At 52.7% G+C, this 18,234-nt stretch overlaps 4 protein-coding genes across 6 annotated transcripts in view; 2 read left to right on the top strand and 2 right to left on the bottom strand.

Moving 5' to 3' along the window:
- RHBDF1 (rhomboid 5 homolog 1) overlaps window positions 1-10,900 on the top strand; it is a 33,889-nt gene extending 22,989 nt beyond the window's left edge. For both annotated transcript variants that reach the window (XM_088174533.1, XM_014890934.2), the window contains 14 exons: window positions 7-213; window positions 840-962; window positions 1,121-1,281; window positions 3,443-3,694; window positions 4,208-4,319; window positions 5,165-5,239; window positions 5,810-5,971; window positions 6,078-6,178; window positions 6,838-6,901; window positions 7,349-7,443; window positions 8,351-8,426; window positions 8,914-9,014; window positions 9,291-9,444; window positions 10,142-10,900. In XM_088174533.1, the coding sequence (XP_088030659.1) occupies window positions 7-213; window positions 840-962; window positions 1,121-1,281; window positions 3,443-3,694; window positions 4,208-4,319; window positions 5,165-5,239; window positions 5,810-5,971; window positions 6,078-6,178; window positions 6,838-6,901; window positions 7,349-7,443; window positions 8,351-8,426; window positions 8,914-9,014; window positions 9,291-9,444; window positions 10,142-10,561 (2,103 nt within the window). In that variant the 3' untranslated portion in view covers window positions 10,562-10,900. The remainder of the gene's footprint in view (window positions 1-6; window positions 214-839; window positions 963-1,120; window positions 1,282-3,442; window positions 3,695-4,207; window positions 4,320-5,164; window positions 5,240-5,809; window positions 5,972-6,077; window positions 6,179-6,837; window positions 6,902-7,348; window positions 7,444-8,350; window positions 8,427-8,913; window positions 9,015-9,290; window positions 9,445-10,141) is intronic.
- A 123-nt stretch (window positions 10,901-11,023) lies between these two features.
- On the bottom strand, window positions 11,024-13,622 carry SNRNP25 (small nuclear ribonucleoprotein U11/U12 subunit 25). The gene is made up of 6 exons (XM_014890935.2): window positions 13,490-13,622; window positions 13,328-13,418; window positions 13,132-13,237; window positions 12,974-13,048; window positions 12,033-12,095; window positions 11,024-11,193 (listed from the first exon to the last, which is right to left on the bottom strand). The coding sequence occupies exons 1-5, from the start codon at window positions 13,613-13,615 to the stop codon at window positions 12,041-12,043; spliced, it is 453 nt and encodes a 150-aa protein (XP_014746421.1). The 5' UTR covers window positions 13,616-13,622; the 3' UTR covers window positions 11,024-11,193; window positions 12,033-12,040.
- Window positions 13,623-13,624: 2 nt separating this feature from the next.
- On the top strand, window positions 13,625-14,633 carry POLR3K (RNA polymerase III subunit K). The gene is made up of 3 exons (XM_014890936.2): window positions 13,625-13,761; window positions 13,883-13,970; window positions 14,041-14,633. Exons 1-3 carry the CDS (start codon window positions 13,651-13,653, stop codon window positions 14,166-14,168), a joined length of 327 nt encoding a protein of 108 aa, XP_014746422.1. The 5' UTR covers window positions 13,625-13,650; the 3' UTR covers window positions 14,169-14,633.
- The window catches only part of GTF3C1 (general transcription factor IIIC subunit 1), a 38,967-nt gene continuing 35,271 nt past the window's right edge, over window positions 14,539-18,234 (bottom strand). For both annotated transcript variants that reach the window (XM_014890931.2, XM_088174532.1), the window contains 3 exons: window positions 17,054-17,093; window positions 16,167-16,359; window positions 14,539-14,928 (listed from right to left, as the gene is read on the bottom strand). In XM_014890931.2, coding sequence (XP_014746417.2) covers window positions 14,707-14,928; window positions 16,167-16,359; window positions 17,054-17,093 — 455 coding nt within the window. In that variant the 3' untranslated portion in view covers window positions 14,539-14,706. The remainder of the gene's footprint in view (window positions 14,929-16,166; window positions 16,360-17,053; window positions 17,094-18,234) is intronic.

The following is an 18,234-nucleotide window of genomic DNA, read 5'->3' as shown; positions in this document are numbered from 1 at the left end:
TGGCAGATCATCGACCCCCTGGCGCGGGGGCGAGCGTTCCGGATGGCCGAGGACACGGACGGCTGCAGCATCCCCCACACACCCATCACACCCGGGGCCACCTCCCTCTGCTCCTTCACCAGCTCCCGCTCGGGCTTCAACCGCCTCCCGCGGCGCCGCAAGCGCGAGTCCGTGGCCAAAATGAGCTTCCGAGCGGCCGCTGCCCTGGTGAAGGTACTGCCTGCAGCAGGACAGGGCTCTGCCCTGGGACACGGGCGCAGGGGAAGGAGCTGCTCAGCAGAGAGGATGGGGATAGCCGTGCTGGAGGGGAGGAAATGAAGTCACCTCCTGTTGTGTTTCAGCAGGGATGGTGGTTCAGTTTTGATGCAGGTCTTGCTTTTTCTTTATTGGCCTGGGGACTTTGATTCCCACAGCCAGCAGCCTCAGAGCATTCTAGCAGGCCCAGTTCAGCCCGTCTGGACCTTTGGGTGGTCCATCTGCACCTGGTAAGCAGCCACGGAAGAGCAGAAATACCTGAGGCTCTTGCTACACAAGTCTCTTCCTCCTGCCTTGTGCCTGCTTCCCCGGGCTCAGTGATGTTTTTTGCTGTGTCCATCACTGGTTTGGTCAGACAGGTTGTACAATATGTGTTAGAGGAGCACATGGCAAGCCTGGAGGTGGGCACCATGGGTGACAGCTGTGTGTCTCACCAGAAAGGTGTCACACATCACGTCTGCTGTGCTCCATCCACAAGCATGAACCAACCTCAGCGCTGGGGCTCGCTGTGCAGTGGCTGGGGTGGGTTTGTGAGCCGGGGTTCAGGTCTCTGGCAGTGCCTCCATGCCTGTCCCTGGCTGCAGGGCCGCTCGGTGAAGGACAGCACCCTGAGGAGGGCCCAGCGGCGCAGCTTCACCCCCGCCAGCTTCCTGGAGGAGGACACGGTGGATTTCCCAGATGAGCTCGACACTTCCTTCTTCGCTCGGGTGAGGGACAGGCCTGGCATGGGGCTGCCCAGAGGCAGAGCAGGACTCTGGTTCTGGCAGGACTGGGTGATGCAGAGAGCAGCACTGCTTTCTGCCAGGGCTGCTGTCTCAAATGGCATGTTGGCTTCCTCTGATGGGACTGCTGTCTGTCTGCCCAGGAAGGAGTCCTTCATGAGGAGCTCTCTACTTACCCGGATGAAGTGTTTGAGTCACCATCAGAAGCTGCAATCAAAGATGCTGAGGTGAAACCTCCAGATCAGACAGATCTCACAGGAGGTGCCTTGGACAAAAATGAGCTTGAAAGAAGCCACTTGCTACTGTGAGTATCTTCATGGCAGCTGCCAAAGCCTAACGTGGGGTATCCAACTCATTTGCAGTGGAGCCTCCTGCATGGAGGAAGCCAAGATCTGAGTGCTGTGGGTGCTTGGTGCAGGGCTCAGAGCAGTGCAGTGATGGGTTTTCTTTAAATCCAGCTGAATTCTCCTGCCCCAGCTACCCATGCCTATGAAAGGTGACTCTGAGGCCACTTCTGCAGTCACTCCAGCAGCTTGCAGCTTTATACTAACGTGTTTCAGAGATTGTATCACGCCTTGAGGAACCAAAAGGCACTTCAAAACGGCTGTGAGGATGCTGAGGGCCCAGCCTTTGGCTATAGAGAGCATGGCAAAGTGAGAAAGCTGTTGCCATTGCCACAGTCACCAGTAACTGTTATCATGCTCCAAGGAGCGGTGAAGCATTACAGTGTCGAGCTGGGCTGCATTCCTCACTTGAAATGAGAGAAAGGTGTGGCACTGATGCTGAGAGCCCTACAAATATGTGGGTGGTGCTGTACTGTATGCCTGGATTTTTTCCACCTGAGTAACTGGTACTGAGTAATTGCTCTGTGTTGCTTCCGAGTCAGCTCACCCCAGCAGAGAGCTCTGCTGGGTGTGAACATGGAGCAGACAGGGAGGTCCTTGTTGTGGTTCTGCTGCTCTGAGCCCGTCTTGCTGTGTTGGCACTTTCCCTTCAAGTGTTTCCAAGAACTTGACTCAGTTTAACATAAGGGGAAGCACAAACGGTGGGAGTTTGTTGTCACTCCTCTGAGATGGTTTCAGTCTTCTTGGCTCCCTTTGAATCTCCTTAAATAGTTCTATTTATTGAGAAAAATGCATTTTTTTCACACTTCAGAGAGCTGTTACCAGAGTCACAGTTGGATGTCCTTTCACGTGGTGAGGTGTTTGTTTGGGCATGGGGAGATTTCCAGCACTGGAAATAGCAGGAAGCAGCACGTCTGCCACACAGAAACCACCTGACCCCTTGGGCAAGAGCAGGCTGCAGTGGAATCTGCACCTTTTGCTGGAGAAGGACTTCCAAGGGGAAGTTAGGATATTCCAATGCATCTTCTGCAAGGTGCAATGTGGAAAGAGCTGAAGTTTCCAGCAGTGTTTTGGCTACAGAGGTTCAGATTCTCCCTTATCCTGTTGCTTGCCCATACTTCAGAGCTGTCATGATCTCTCCAGATACTCTAGTCATCTTTCAGAAGAAAGATTGTTGGCTGTTTTCTCTCAGCACTTCTGACAAGCACTGTCTTTTGTGCAGTGGGACGTTTAGGAAGCCAGAGGAAGTACACTGGGCTAGAGCACATGTTGGGAGCATGCCTGCTGCAGTGCCAGGCAATCAGGAGGGTGAAATGGGAGGTAGTTGGATTTTTTTGGTCAGGTCTGAGTGCTGCAGATGTGACCTTCACACTGCTGTCTAAGAGCAGGGAAATACAAAACTATCTGGATATGATGGAGACTTACAAAGTTGGTATTATTCACTAGTAACCTGTGCAATATTCATCAGATCTATTTTGACAAAAAAGTCTTCTTTTAGTTTGGGATGCTTGGGATTTTTATTGTGTTGTTTAATTTTAAAAAAGCCTGCTTTTTTTTTATTCTGAAAAATGCACACATTGGTACAAATAAGAGGGGAATGGAAGACAGATTGTGAGAGGTAGCTGGTACAGCTTGCAGAATGTGACAGTGCTGCTTTCTTGGTCTGGGAAGCTGCTTGGATTCACTTTTGTCCAGTTTTCCAGTCCAGTCGAAGTGAGACATTGAAATGACATTTAAAGGTAGATATTTCCACTGCTGGGCTAAACTCCACTTCCATTTCATAGCAGAGGGTAGAGTAAGAGGATTGAAGCAGGGGAGGAAGTAAATGTGCTTGAGGCTGCCGAGGTGCCTGTTGCAGAAACACTTTAAATCCTCGAGAGTTCCTCAGTGATGGGCTTAGTCTGGCACAGCTGCTTTGTGCCACTTTCTGCGTGTTTGCTGTGCTTTCTGCCACTTCTGTGCTTTCATTTATGGCTCTGTGTAACCCTTTGAAACAGAGCTCCCACTTCAGGGCACCTTGTCTGCCATCAGCCCGGAGGGGGTGGCACAGACAGAAAGCTGTGCCGCCACCAAAGCCCACGGCAAGGCAGGTCCCTAGTGCTGTCGTGCTTTTGATTTCAGCCCCCTGGAGCGAGGCTGGAGGAAGCAGAAGGACGGGGGCGTGGCGCAGCCCAAGGTGCGCTTGCGGCAGGAGGTGGTGAGCGTGAGCCCGCAGAAGCGAGGCCAGCGCATCGCCGTCCCCGTGAGGAAACTCTTCGCCAAGGAGAAGAGGCCCTACGGGCTGGGCATGGTGGGCAAGCTGACCAACAGGACCTACCGCAAGCGCATCGACAGCTACGTCAAACGGCAGATCGAGGACATGGATGACCACAGGTGAGAGCTGTGCTCACAGCACAGCTGCTGAGTGAGGGAGTGCTGCTGAGCCCCCCCATCTTTGTCCCTTGGAGTACAGAGCCAGCTGTTCGTGTCACGGTGTGCTGGGACCTCACCCAGCTCCTCACGGTGTGTCTGTATCTCTGCAGGTCTCTGTGCCAACACCACTGTCCTGTGGTGGCTCAGGGCTCAGCTATCCCTGCTTCTGATTATTCCCCTGGAGTCATTATGTCAGACACACAGCACAGTTCAGCATCAGGCTTTGGTGTTCTCATGGATGTTTTCTTGGGAAAGAGTGGTTGTCCAGGGTAATGGGGAAGGCAGAGTAAACAGGTTCAACAAGACCTTAGGTCATTGCCTCCTGTCTTGTGCACTCCTAGGTGATCCTGGCCATGTACCCTAGATTTTGGCAAGGTTTCTGGGGGAAAACAGCAGCTCTTCCCCTCTGTTTTGTTAGCACATGTAATATGCCTGTGTTTCTGCCTCTGATCCTTTCCCCTTCCCTCCATCCAGGCCCTTCTTCACTTACTGGGTCACCTTTGTGCATTCTCTCATCACCATCCTCGCTGTGTGCATCTATGGCATCGCCCCTGTGGGGTTCTCACAACATGAAACTGTTGATTCAGTAAGTGAAGCCCCCTGACATGCCTGGAGTTTCAGCCCTCAGCTGTTGTGTCATAGCACACTGGCTCCTGGCCTTCTTGGCTGGGTGCTGGCTGTCCAGCCTGGGGGGCTGCCTGGAGGGTCCCTGGGAGCCCCCACAACACCTTCTCTCCCTCCTGCAGCCACGTTGCTCCTCATGTCAGATTATATCTGACACAAAGCATGGTGGCTTTGCTGGCAACACTGCTTAACAGCTTGTTCCCCTCCTGGTGGAGACCACAAAGATAATCAGGGCAGGGAAATACTTCAGGCTTGAGCTAAGTGTTTGCAACAGTTGCATGATTTTGCTTCTGCCAGGAGCAAAACTGACTTGTCTGAATTTGGGAGCTGATCTTGAAGCTGTTTGTAGCCTTCCCACACGTTGTTAAAGGTTCCTGGGGTACAGATACCTCTACAGGCACGTCCCTGCTCCATGCAGATGCCCTGGGGGAGCTTCTCAGCTCCGTACCTGGCAGCTTTCAGAGCACTGCCACCATCACCTGGGCCTGCACTGCCTGTGGCTGCTGCTGTGCTGCTCAGCTCTGTGGAGCTTTGTGCACGCTCAGGCCACTCCAAGGGCTCCAGGCCCTGGGATTTCTTGAAAATTGAAGTAGCCAGAGATAGACATTTTAAATGTAACCTTAACATGAAAGTGCCCACATCTTGATGGGGTTTTACATGTGATCCCACAAAAACCAGTTGGAGAGAGCTGTGGGCCCTTGTCATAGCCTGTGGGGATTCCTGTTCATCCTGGGGGCTGTTGTCACCAGTCCCTGGCTTGCCCTGCTGAGCTGGAGCTCACAGGGCTTTTGCTTTCTCCCCTTTTAGGTCTTGCGAAACAGAGGGGTTTATGAAAATGTCAAATATGTTCAGCAGGAGAACTTCTGGATTGGCCCCAGCTCAGTGAGTGCCATTGGTGGGACTCCTGATGGGTGGATGGGGGACTTTGTGCTGCAGCTGTGCCACCCCATGGAGCAGAGCCCTCTGCTGCTTGGAGCTCAAGGATCTGTCACTGTCAGGAGGCAGCAGTGCTCCCAGCCCCAGCTACCCTGCAGAATGGGGTGTCTGGAGGTTGGGGTGGACCTTTGCTCTCCTGCTTTGCACCCTGTTCCTACAAAGAGAAGCACGGGGTTAGAAAATATGCAGGAGTTGTATGGTGTGTGACAGCTTTCCTGATGCCATTCCCCCTGGGAAAGGCAAAAGTTAAGAGGAAACATCACAAAGTTTACTTTCCCAGCCATAGTGCTGGCCACTCTGGGGCTATGGGCAAAGAAGTCCCTGAACTTTTGTTCTGGACCTGTCTTCAAAGCAAATATGGAGAATGTGCATCGTGTGTGTTGGGCTTCATCATGCAGGACTTGTCCCTGGCCCTTGAGTCCAGACAGGGGTACCCCTAGCAGTGCCCCCAGCCTGCTCTGCCCAGGCAATCACTGCCTGCCCCTTGGCTGAGCTGAGTGTTCCCATCTCTGCCAGGAGGCCCTGATCCACCTGGGGGCCAAGTTCTCCCCGTGCATGAGGCAGGACCAGCAGGTGCACAGCTTCATCAGCGCCAAGCGCGAGAAGGAGAAGCACTCGGCGTGCTGCGTGCGCAACGACAAGTCAGGCTGTGTGCAGACCTCGGAGGAGGAGTGCTCGGTGAGTGCCATGGCCCTTCTCCTGCCGGCCCTGCAGGCTCAAGGGCCACTTCTGCTGATGCTTCTTTCCCTGGGCTTCATGGTGACGCCTCTCCTCTGTCCTGCAGTCCACGCTGGCCGTGTGGGTGAAGTGGCCCCATCACCCCAGCACACCGATGCTGGCAGGAAACAAGAGGCAGTTTGGCTCTGTTTGTCATCAGGACCCCAGGTAGGTCCTGCCTGGTCCAGCTGCCATCCTTGTGGGGACAGGGCTGCTGTAGAGTCACTCCCAGGCCAGTGGGTTGCTGGTTGAGGCAGCAGCTGCTCTAGAGGGGTGTGGGGTAGTGATGTCCCTACACTGCAGGAAAGGCTGATGCAGAGTGTGATCATAGTTCTGCTCACCCCTGGTCTCTGTTGTGGGCTGCCCACCTGAACAGCGGCCTGTTGTGAGCTGTGGCCATCTTCCTCAAGCCTCTCCCCCTCCTCACCTGCTTCCTGCACAACTCCCTGCTTGGGGTGCAGCAGTCATGGGCCTAGCACACCTCTGTTGAGGAGCCCAGCCAGCTGCTGTGTGCCCTGGCACACAGTCACTGTGGGCTGATGTAGAGCTGAAACCAGCTGAATTCTTGTCCTTGAGGTGTGTCCACCTGGAAAGTATCCAGTTTGTTGCTGGGCAGCTGTGTGCTCTCTGCCTTTGTGATCTCTGCTGGAAGGAGGCTGAGGCTTTCACCAGCATGGCCTTGGCTGATCTGGTCTAGTGTGTCAGTGTCACCATCCAGGAACACAGGGAGCTGGGGAATGGCAGCCTGGGCACAGGCAGAGTGTGGAAATCCTACCTGGTGCTGGGGAAAGGTATTTCTCAGGCTAATATGTGCTTTGTTGCTGCAGGGTGTGTGAGCAGCCAGCCTCGATGGAGCCCCACGAGTGGCCAGATGACATCACCAAGTGGCCGGTGAGCATGGCCAGAGGCACGGGGCCTGCATGGCAGCTGCACTGTGGCATTTGCATCCCAGTGTGCAGAGCCTCAGCTGTGCTGCTGGGAAGGCAGGGCCTCTGCTGCAGCTTCTGCTGTTTGTCACAAACACCAGCTCAGGGCAGCTGAGGCACTCTGCCCAGCCAGGGCTCAAAGCTCTTCAACAACAAACGTTTTCCTGTGCCAGCTAGAGCCCTGGATCCTGTCAGGGTAACAGGGAGATGGAAACCAACTGGAAACCAACTCAGCCTGGGGCTGGAGAGGAGGTGTCAAGTGATGCTCAGGCAGATGGAGTATCAGGCACCATCCTGCTGTCAGAGGGAGCTGTGTCTGGGATCTGGCTTCTTCCCAAGGGGCTGTTTTGATTTTACCCAGCCAGCAAGCAAAGCTGTGGCTGTCTGACTGCAGCCTGTTGTTGTTTTCCAGATCTGCACAAAAAACAGTGCTGGGAATTACACCAACCACCTCCACATGGACTGTGTGATTACAGGCCGGCCCTGCTGCATTGGGACCAAAGGAAGGTAGTGACTTTTACCTGTGTGGAGGGGCTGGGTGTTGGGGTGAGACACGGGGCCTTTTCAGGTTGTAGACCATTTGCCCTCCTTATCCTTTCCACACACAGCCCAGAGCCCTGCTGGGGAGTTGGACAGAGAGCTGTGACAGGCCTCCCAGATGGAGCAGGAGTTTGGGATGAGCAGGAGTTAACAGCCAGCCGGAGTCTGTGGCACAGCAGGGTATCTCACTCCACTGCTCCTGCAGTATGGAGGGATTTGGATACCAGTTTGGAGGGATTGAACAATTCTGCTGCAGAGTCCTGCACTTTTCCTTAGGAATGGCCAGTTTGTTCTTGACAGGCTCCAGCCTGCAGTCTCCGGGCACTCAGAGGAGATGCCAGGAAATGACCCACTCTGGATTTGCAAAAGAGAAAGATGATGTTTTTCTCATGTTATCCCTGAGCTTCATTAGTAACCCAGTGCTTGGGCTTGGCTTTCCCTGCTAGGGAGAAAAATGTGTGCTGCCCCAAGGAGTTTCTCTGTCCCTGAAAGTCATGAACAGAATACTCTTGACATAGCCCCCCCTTTCCCTCTGCCAGCTGCAGAGGCACAAGACTCCCCCAGTCTGAGACACAGCTTCCCCAGGCTCTGGTGGTTCTTCCCAGCTCTAAACAGCAGCTTTAGGACATGCCTTGGAGCCCTGGCATGCAGGTCTGTGGAGGCTTTTCTGGAGGAGAGAAGCAGGAGGGGTGTGTGGAGAGGCACTGGGCTCAAATAGGAATGTGTTTGTGCCTTTGCTGAGACACTTCAGCACGTCAGGGGCAGCTGGAGGCATCAGTTCTCATGGATGGGATGAGAAAAGGAGAGAGGGTGGCCTGGGAGGGCACAGGAATGATCCATTGTGCTTTTTATGTTCGACTTGTACCTCCTGCAGGTGTGAAATAACCTCCCGGGAGTATTGTGAATTTATGCGGGGCTATTTCCATGAGGAGGCAACGCTCTGCTCTCAGGTAAGGGTGTGGCTGGGGGTTGTATGGCTGCCCTTGTCCCTCCAGGTGCCCTCAGCAGCTTGGCAGGGTCTGGAGTGGCAGTGCTGCAGAGTAGGTGGGAGTCCTGTGTCCTGTCCACCCTGAGACTGGGGGAAGCTGCTGATCCTGACTGGAGTGGCAGAGGTGACTGCATCCTGTCCCCCTTTGGGGCCAGTTTGGGAATTGGGCTGGCAGCTGTGAAAGCCCAGCACAGGACCACTGTGAAAGCAGTGGGAGAAGGATCCAGTCTTCTCCGTGGGTGAGCAGCTGCCTCAGCTCTGGGTGCTGGGGTGGAAAATGAGGGCTTAAAGCTGCCACAGGGAAGGGATGAGGTCTTGTAAATTTGTGTTAGACAAGGCTTGGGACTTGGTTCACCAGAGAACTGGGACAGGAGCTCTTCTTCCAGAGATCTCTGCAGTGTGCCCTGGGCTTGGAAAAGGACCCCTCTCAACACCCACTTCTGCCCTAGGTGCACTGCATGGATGATGTCTGTGGGCTCCTTCCTTTCCTAAATCCAGAAGTCCCTGACCAGTTCTACCGCCTCTGGCTCTCGCTTTTCCTCCACGCTGGGTAAGCAGAAGTGTAAAACTTCCACTGTCGGGGTGGGGGCACCCTCAGCCCCAGGGGATGCTGTGAGGGTTGTGGCTGTCCCTCCTGGGGGACACAGGCATGCTGAGCTGTGCTCTCTGCCAAGGTTTGCTATCCCCCCCATTTGTGTTTGTTGGGAGGGATTAGTGGCGTGGGTAAGGCCAGAGCAGGAACTCTCAGCAAGGCTGGGGACACAGCACGAGCACAGGGGTGACTTCAGTGGCTGCTGCTTCAGCTCTTGTACTCTGCACTTGGCAGGATCCTGCACTGTCTGGTTTCAGTCTGTTTCCAAATGACGATCCTGCGGGACCTAGAGAAGCTGGCAGGATGGCACCGCATCTCTATCATCTACATTCTCAGTGGCATCACTGGGAACCTTGCCAGTGCAATATTTCTACCCTACAGAGCAGAGGTGGGTCTCCTGCAGCCCAGGGTCCTGGTAACTTGCCCTGAGCACAACTCTTCTCTACATACCTGTGCCTCTGTGGCTGAGGCAGAGCCACCAGAGCAAGCCACTGCAGCCTTGGCACCTGGAGCTGGAAAATGGCACCACACCATCATTTAACTGCTGAGCAGCAACATCCTCCGGGGTACCATGGGCTTTCCTAATGACTGGCCTGGGCTGGCTGCAGGAAAGACTGCCTCTCAGACGGGGGATTGTCCAGCCACAGGGTGAGAGAGGCCCCAGGCAGGCTCGGATTCAAGTGCTGTACCTGGAGTCAGACACCCTCCACATGAGAGTGGCAAAGAGCAGAGCTCACCTTGCCCACGGGAGACTGCGTGGCTGGACCTGCAGGATTCCTTTCATAAGGAAAACTACTGGTGGGTGGGGGAAGCCAGGAGATTGCCTTCAAGGGCTTCTCCCCTCTGGCAACTTGAACCAGATCTGCCTGCCCTCTTTAGACTATTCTGGCCTCACAGCTAGATCCTAAATGCAACCAGGCTCCTTCACTCATGCCACCCCATTATATGGATGAAGTTGTAGAGTCTCTTTGCCAAGAACCACTGAACAAGAGTTGAGTAAGAAGTAACAAATTCCTGGAGCTGATTGCAGAGGCCAGGCAGGTTGCATGAGCCTGACATTATCTGTAATGCTTTTTTTTTTGCAGGTTGGCCCTGCAGGATCCCAGTTTGGAATTCTGGCCTGTCTCTTTGTGGAGCTCTTCCAGAGTTGGCAAATCCTGGCACGCCCATGGAGGGCCTTCTTCAAGCTGCTGGCTGTGGTGCTCTTTCTTTTTGCCTTTGGCCTCCTGCCTTGGATCGATAATTTTGCTCACATTTCAGGATTTATCAGTGGTTTCTTCCTCTCCTTTGCCTTCCTGCCCTACATTAGCTTTGGGAAGTTTGATCTATATAGGAAACGATGCCAAATTATAGTTTTCCAGCTCATCTTCATTGCACTCTTCTCAGGACTGGTGATTCTGTTCTATTTCTACCCCATCAAGTGCGAGTGGTGCGAGTTCCTCACTTGTATACCCTTCACAGACAAATTCTGCGAGAAATATGACCTGGATGCACAGCTCCACTGACAGCAAAGACTGGCTTCTCGAGCAGGCCCTGGAGATGGCATGTCTTTGCATTTGCTGTGCCAGTTCCAAGGGGACAAAGCCTCTAATCCAATGACACTTCTAACCCTGCCCGTGGTTAATTTAAACTGTCTCCTTAGCACTTGGCAGGCATCGTTTGCCTTATCTCAGAAGACTCTGAAAAACAGAACATTTGTGCCTTGTTCAATTGTATTGAACCTTTTCTGCTGCCATTATTTTTATTACACTAGTTTCAATACTACATTTTTAACCAGAGTTGTTTACTACTGCTAAGGTGGTGATTAAACAGTGAGGTAGCGTTTTAGCTACTGTTGAATTGTTCTGAGTAGTCTGTGCCTATCTTTGTAACTTAATCTCACTTCTGCTGTTTTATGTACCCTGTGGAGAACCCAAACCAGCCAGATACAGATCTGCAGCTGGAAACAAGGGCCTGAAAAGCCTCAGAAAACTAGAGGGTCTCTTTAATCCCTGGAATCCACATACAAGCAACTGTAAAAAACGTGAGAATGTCCAGTCAATGGAGTTTGTTCCTCTTTGAAGTTTAACAACCTTTTCCTCCAGGAAGGTGCTGAATCCACAGTCTGGTCTTGGTAGGGCTGGATTATCTGCTCTCTCTGTTTAAGAAAGAAAATATTTGTAAGTGACAATAATTACTGCATGTTGGGCTTTTCTTACCACACTGCTATGATGGTCCAGGAGGGATCAGCCAGTGCCAGAGGTGACTGCTGGTCACAGGCCCCCTGGAGCAGGTGGCTGTTGTTAGGGCACACATTTTATTACCCTGGATCTTGAAAATATGGCAGTGTTGAAAGAAGAACAGTTCTTCAGGAAGAAGAACCTTTTGGTAACTGTGGTCAAAAAGGAACAGTTTTTAACCCAGCTACCTGGAGCAGCAAAATAACACAAGGCTTTGGACAAGCTGCTCTTACCCTGGTCTTCAGCCACTGTGATTGTATTTAAAAGCATAATTTAAAACATACTAAGCCTGAGAGTCTTGGCCCCATCTTGAGTTTGTGTGCACAACTTTCTCAAAATAGCAGTATTAATACCAGAATTATGTCTGCATGAGTTAGAAACCCAGCCGTGCTCCTGACAATGATTTCCAGGCATTTAGAAAGCCTAAAAGAAAGCAAAGTTCTAGAAGCAATCATAGCAGCAAAGGAACACTGTGTTTAAAGGGTCTCAAGACAATGTAGAAGCAGACTGGAGTCTAAACGTAGAGTTACTTATTCCTGCTGCTGCTCCTACTGTTACCTGAAGTAGCTGATTTATCATTCTGTGCCCGAGGAGCACAAGTAACACTACCAGGATCTGGAAACAGGCCCCAGCCTCGTGCAGACATTCAGAAATACTCTGCCAGCCAGCAGAGAGCAGCAGCATCAGCTCTGAGCCTCAACACCAGGGCCTGGGGAAGATGAGAACTGGGAGCCCTTAATGGACATTTGGGACTTACCCCACAGGTTACTTCCGAAGCTTCTTTATGAAGCTGACCTCATCCCGGTTCCTGATGCCATACCTGAACAGAGAGTGGTGCTGTTAAATGCCAGCTGCCCAGAAAAACAATCTGTGAAACCCTATAGCTTCATCTTTCCAGGGACAGATGGACTCCTACAATCCCATGCTGTGCTCTACTACAGGACACATTAAAATTCTCACTTGTGTATGTGGGATGTGCTGCCAGCACTGAAGGATCTGCTCATCTGCCTTTAACAACCCCTTAAATGCAACATCTGTCACCCAGGCTCACTCTTCCAAGGACATTAGGGCTGTCTTGCTGGATTTTTAGTATTTCAGATGACCTTTTCTCATTGGCAGTGCCTCATCCCTTCTCGCCTCAAGAATGGGCAGGGAAACATGGGAGTCACCTGTCAGTGTTACCAGACTGTCTGAGAGGTGGCTGAGCAGCTCCAACGATGAACACCTATCCTTGGGTTTCCTCTTTGCTTGGCATTCTTCACAGAACCATAGAATGTTATAGAGTTGGAATGGACCTTACAGACCATGCAGTCCCCACACGCCTGCCATGGACAGGACACCTCTCATTAGACCAGGTTCCTCAAAGCCTTATCTAACCTGGCTTTGACCACTGCCAGGGCTAGGGCATCCACAGCCTCCCTGGGCAACCTATTCCAGTTCTTGTTCCTTGTTCTTGCCTATCCTGCACTAGTATCTGTGCTGAGCTGAGTAGCTGTAAACGCTCTGCAGGAGTTTGGGAGGGATGGCCAAGAGTTCTGTGGGTTGGTCTGAACGGGCTGAACCTGAGGAACCTCCCAAGGCCATCCTGTCCTGCAGAGCCTCTCAGTCTGCCCGTCCCACTTCTGTGCTGTCCCAGCTCCCAGCCAATTTCCAGCACAGGACCCACCCCAGCCCCCCAGCGCTCACTCAATGACTCACTCTCTCAGCTTCTTCCTGTCATCCGCCAGCTTCTCTCCATTGTAGGTTAGGTGGTACGTCCTCCATATGTACTTCCTGAGGGGAAAACACTCAGGGGAGCCGCGGGAGGGGGACCGGGCTGGGATGCGCTCCCGAGCCGCCCGCCCGGCCCCGCTCACCAGCTGAGGTGCTGGACACCTCCCTGCCGGGCCTGCCTCAGCTGGATGTGCCGCCGCAGCGCCTTCTTCAGCTCCAGCACCGAGGCGTTCTGCACCACCACCACGGCTGCGGGGCGGGGAGAGCGGGGTCAGCCCCGGCCCCGGCCCCGGCCCCGGCCCCGGCCCCGGCCGCCCCCGCTCCCGGCCCCGCACGCACGCACGGTCTCGCCGTCCGCCTTGCACACCCGCACCGTCATGGCCTGCCCGTACTCCAGGGCCACCTGCGAGCCGATCTCCTCCGCCGTCACCTGCGGGCGAGAGACACGGCCGTGAGCCCGGCCCGGCCCAGCCCCGGCCCGGCCCCAGTCCCCGGGCCCACCTGCGGGGGGAGGTCGCAGAGCAGCGGGTCCTGCACCAGCCGCGCCAGCGCCGCCTGGAACAGCTCCAGCACCTCGGCGTGCGCCAGCTCCTCGGGCGGCTCCTCCGCCGGCTCCTCGGCCGCCATCGCCGGAAGGGGCGGGCGGCGCGGCGGAACCGGCGATGCTGCTCTTCTGCCCGGCCTGCGGGAACGTGCTGGTGGCCGAGGAGGGGCCGCGCTGCCACCGCTTCGCCTGCACCACCTGTCCCTACGTGCGCAACGTCACACGGAAGGTACCGGGGCGCGGGGGGCGCGGGGGCGGCCCGGGCCGGGGGATCCGCCGTGCTCGGGGCCCGGTGCCCCGTGCCCGGTGCCCTGTGCCCGGTAACTGTTGCCCCGTGCTCCGTCCCGCAGGTGACGAGCAGGAAGTACCCGCGGCTGAAGGAGGTGGACGATGTGCTGGGCGGCGCCGCGGCCTGGGAGAACGTGGACTCCACGGCAGGTAGGGCCGGGCCGAGGGCCCGCCGGGGCTCGGGCTGCCCTGCCGGCCCCTCACGGCGTTTTCCCCGCAGAGCCGTGCCCCAAGTGCGAGCACCCCCGCGCCTACTTCATGCAGATCCAGACTCGCTCGGCCGACGAGCCCATGACCACGTTCTACAAGTGCTGCAACCCGCAGTGCGGGCACCGCTGGCGGGACTGAGGGGCCGCGGGGATGCGGCTCCTGCAATAAACGCGGCACTGCGGGCAAGAGAGCGGCTGCGGCCTTGCTTTGGGGCTGGCGGGGATGGGGACTGTGGCCCGGGGAGGGCCTCATGCACACAGGGCAGGGCTCATAGAGCCGTGCCCTGCACACCGAGAAAGCCGTGTTCAAACAGATGGGCATGAAGGTACCGAGCTGAAGGATGGTGAGGAAGCAGAGGTGAAGTGTTACCACTGGGGCTTTACAGAGAGCCAAAAATGAAAAAGGGGCCTTTGCTGTCACCTGTGAAAACCCTATCAGTTAAAGCAGGAACTACAAACTATACACTGCTACTGAGAAAAGCAGAATGTACTTCAAGTAGGATCACATATTTCTTGTGTTTTAACATCAAGCTTTATTCTCAGTTTAAATACATTTAGAAGTAAAAAGGATAAATAACTTAATAAAAACATAACAGAGCACAAATTGTAACATTTAACCTGCATGAACACCCTCTTCCACAGGCTAAACCAATTTCATATGGCTCACTTTAGCCCTTCTATCCAGGGATAATCTGCACCCATTTATTCCAATTCATGTCGCAGGGGAACACCCTCCCCAGCCTGAGAGTACAGTCTATCGTGGGTTCATAGTAGATGATTGGGCTTTCACTCAGTTTGGGATTCTGTAGTTGTTCTTCCACAACTGGCTGAGAAAAGAGTGACACTGGGGATGGCTTTTTCATGTAGAATCGTCTGATGCAACCAAGAGTTTCCAGACCCTGCAAAAAAAAAAAAGAAAATGTTGTCAGTGCTGCTCTAGCTACAGTGTTCTCAGAATTGTTGGACAATTTATACCAAAAGAGCCCGTGGTTACAACACAAAGGTGAAAAGGATAAACAGCTTAATAAAAACATGCTATAGCTGGATATATCTAGTTACTTTCTAACACTTCAAGCACCAATACAGGGTTACTGACACAAAAGGTGCTCAGCAAGGGATGTCAACATTTAGGAACAGTTACAAAAAATCTAAGGCTGCTCTAGATATCAATCCCAGACTTCTGTGCCAGCCTTGTTACTGGTTAACAGGCATATGACAAGCTCTGTCTGTGGTTTCAAAACCAGTTCTTAGTGAATTTATTGGTACAGAAGTTAGATTGAAGTTCTCCACTCCTTAAAATGTAGAGGTAATTGCTTGATTTTGTGGGTTTGAATTCACATTGCCCAGGAATCCATACTGGAACACTCAGAACAGGATATGCACGACTGGCAGCACTCCCAGCTGGCACTGTCACCACAGGGTACAAGCCCTGGGGAAGAAGTGGCACATGGACACTGGGAAATGGATTTCCAATTAGCAGGGAAGTCATGCTTTTGGGAAGGCCTGCAGGATTACTGCTCTGCTTCAGATTCTGAATATTTATAAGGAAAAAAATAAAAATCCAAGTTCCATTTCCAAAGTAGTGGCAACTGAATGTCAAGATGTGGGAACAAAATTATGAGAGACTCAAAATTTTCTTGCCACATTCTGTTTGCCATTAAGGACCTGTAGGCAGGTGTGTCAGGACAGAAGATCTGATTTACACAATGTCTAGCACTGACACATTTCAGTTTGATTCTCATGGCAGATTACCCATCTAGAAGGTATACAAGGAAAAGAAAATTAGGAATACTTGGATTATCTGTGGTGATTGGGGGCTGGAATTAGAGGATCTTTAAGGTTTCTTCCAACCCTAACTTCCATGATCCTGTGATTACTACTGCATTAACTAGTCATTAAACTAGTGGTGACAAGCCCCCACTCTTCAGCAACTGCCTGGACTTCCAGCTCCCTGCACATCCATTTCAGCAGCAAGCTCAATCTGTAAAATCAGTGACAACACAGGGAAATCGGGCTTCCCTCCTCCCTCCCTGCGAGAGTGGCTCTCTCTGGCTTTGGTTAATTCCCACCGAAGGGAGAAGGTTGTTCTTCCCCGTTTCCCTGGCCCGGCAGGGCTGTCCCTGCTGGCTGGCTGTACCTGCAGCATCTCCAGCACAGCCACAGGCTGCAGGACACCGCTGTAGTGCTGCAGCAGCCCTGCCTGTGTCACACCCGGCTTGGTCATCACGTGGTAGAGCACGGCCTCCATCATCCCCTTGCACACTGCCTTGTTCAGCTTCCCATCCACGATCCTCCAGGGCCTCCCAATGAAGCAAACGTTCTCACAGGCCCTGCCAAAGACAGGCAAAACTCAGCTGGCAGGAATTCTTCAGGGCAGGTTTCTCATCGTTGCAATCTCTGCCTAATAGAAGTTCTCCCTGCATCCATTTTAACACAAATGTAAATCCTGTGGCTGCTCTGAGCAAGGGCTGGTGCTGCTTTATCACATCTGCATTTTTCACCAGGGGTTCACCCCTTTTAGCACCATTACAAACCCAGCAGCTGCCTTGGGTCTGGATGAGCAGGGAAGCTTTGTTTGGCATGAGCTCTAATATCCTCCAAAAGTTATCCAAAACCTGCACCACGCAGAAACAGTGCTCTGATGGGAAGAAAATCCCTCATTTTTAGCATTTTGGTGTCCAAAAGACAGTCCCTGCATGGAAATTCACATTTCTCACACTGCAGTTTCTCCAGGCCTTTCCTGGGAACTTGGAAGCTGGCACTGGGCTTATTTGTGCAGGAAAATCAGTTTTGCTCCTCTGATATTTGGAGCTCATTGCTTTTTGGGTAAAAATATCTATCAGAGACATTTTTTCAGCATGCACAGGAGCACAAGGAACATTAACAGGAACAATGGAGTGGGGTTTCTCCATCATCAATGCTCACTGCTCATCAGAGCATACAACTGAGGTTTCCAAACCACTGTTTCCAGTATTCTTTTGGCAGTGCCAAGTGTTTGGGATTCTGCAGAAATCTGTTACTCACTGGTCCCTGGCTGCCTGGGAGACATCTGGCATGGAGCTTCCTGGAAAGAAAAGGACACAAATTTTCTAATTAACTCAAACTCCTTATCTAATGGAAGGAGAGTTAAAGGTGGCCAAGCTGTGAAGTGCAAGAGCTTGCTAGGAAACCACAAAAGCAAACAGCTCCACATGCTGCTCTCAGTTTTGGGGAGCTCTGAGCTGCCCCTCTGCCTGCCTGCAGCACACACATCCCACACCTCCTCCCACAACCACATGTCTTTACTCAACCCCACTTTTTGTGGTTCCTTTCCCCAATCCCAGCAGGTTTTATTCCTAAAAATCTGACGCTATGGCTGAACCATGATGATTGTATGGGCTGAAAGAACCGAGGTTCACAGAGCAGTGCAGGATCTCAGCCTGGAGCTCTCCCAGGGGTCTGGGTAACCCAAACCTCCTGGAAATCAGAGGGAAGTTGGGCAGAACTCCAAGGAGCTGGAGACGTGAGTGCAAACTCAGGATTCCAGCAGGGCTTGGTTTCAAAGCAAAGGCTGTCTCTGCAGCTCCCATTACATTATGTCATGGGTTTTAATTAGACAATTACTTAACAAGGTATTCCTACCACACCCAGAGGGTAACAGCTTTGGCTTAAGCACATGTAAACATTCACTGGCCAGTGAGTGCTCTGTGTTTGATAACAGAACTCCTGTTTTTCCCCTCCTATGCTACAAAGCAGTCAAGGATGTTAAATCCAGGAGAGTACTTCAGTAGTTTAATTTAAGAACTGCTGAGGTCTCTGCTGTTTAGACAGCCCCAAGTCCATTTCCTGCAGGAAGGCTCCAGTTAAACAATCCCAGGCTGTGGGATGTTAGGGATCACCCTCTGGACCTGGGTTCTGGCAGGGCTTGGCAAGGTACCACAGGAGCAGTGAGCTTGTGGTTCAGTCTGAGATTAGAGCTCATAAAAACCAAACCAAAATGAAACCCCCACAACCTACTAGATGTAAAGCTTGGCAAGAACTACTAGCTATTAGAATTCTAACTGGCAGTAAAAAGGAAAGGAAAATAAAGTCCAATTGGGTTACAAATGAGGCTGTTAAATCTCACTGGCATGTGCTGCTTCCTGGTGAACGGTTTAATGAGTTTAGGACTTTCAGCCATGGACATTCCAGCTAAATGCACACCAGCAGTGCTGTGTTTTCTAGGC

This window comes from Sturnus vulgaris, chromosome 16 (genome assembly GCF_052056855.1).
Source record: "Sturnus vulgaris isolate bStuVul1 chromosome 16, bStuVul1.hap1, whole genome shotgun sequence".
NCBI classification, from domain to species: Eukaryota; Metazoa; Chordata; class Aves; order Passeriformes; family Sturnidae; genus Sturnus; species Sturnus vulgaris.
The sequence above is the reverse complement of the archived record's forward strand: the minus strand, read 5'-3'. Positions and strand labels throughout refer to the sequence as shown.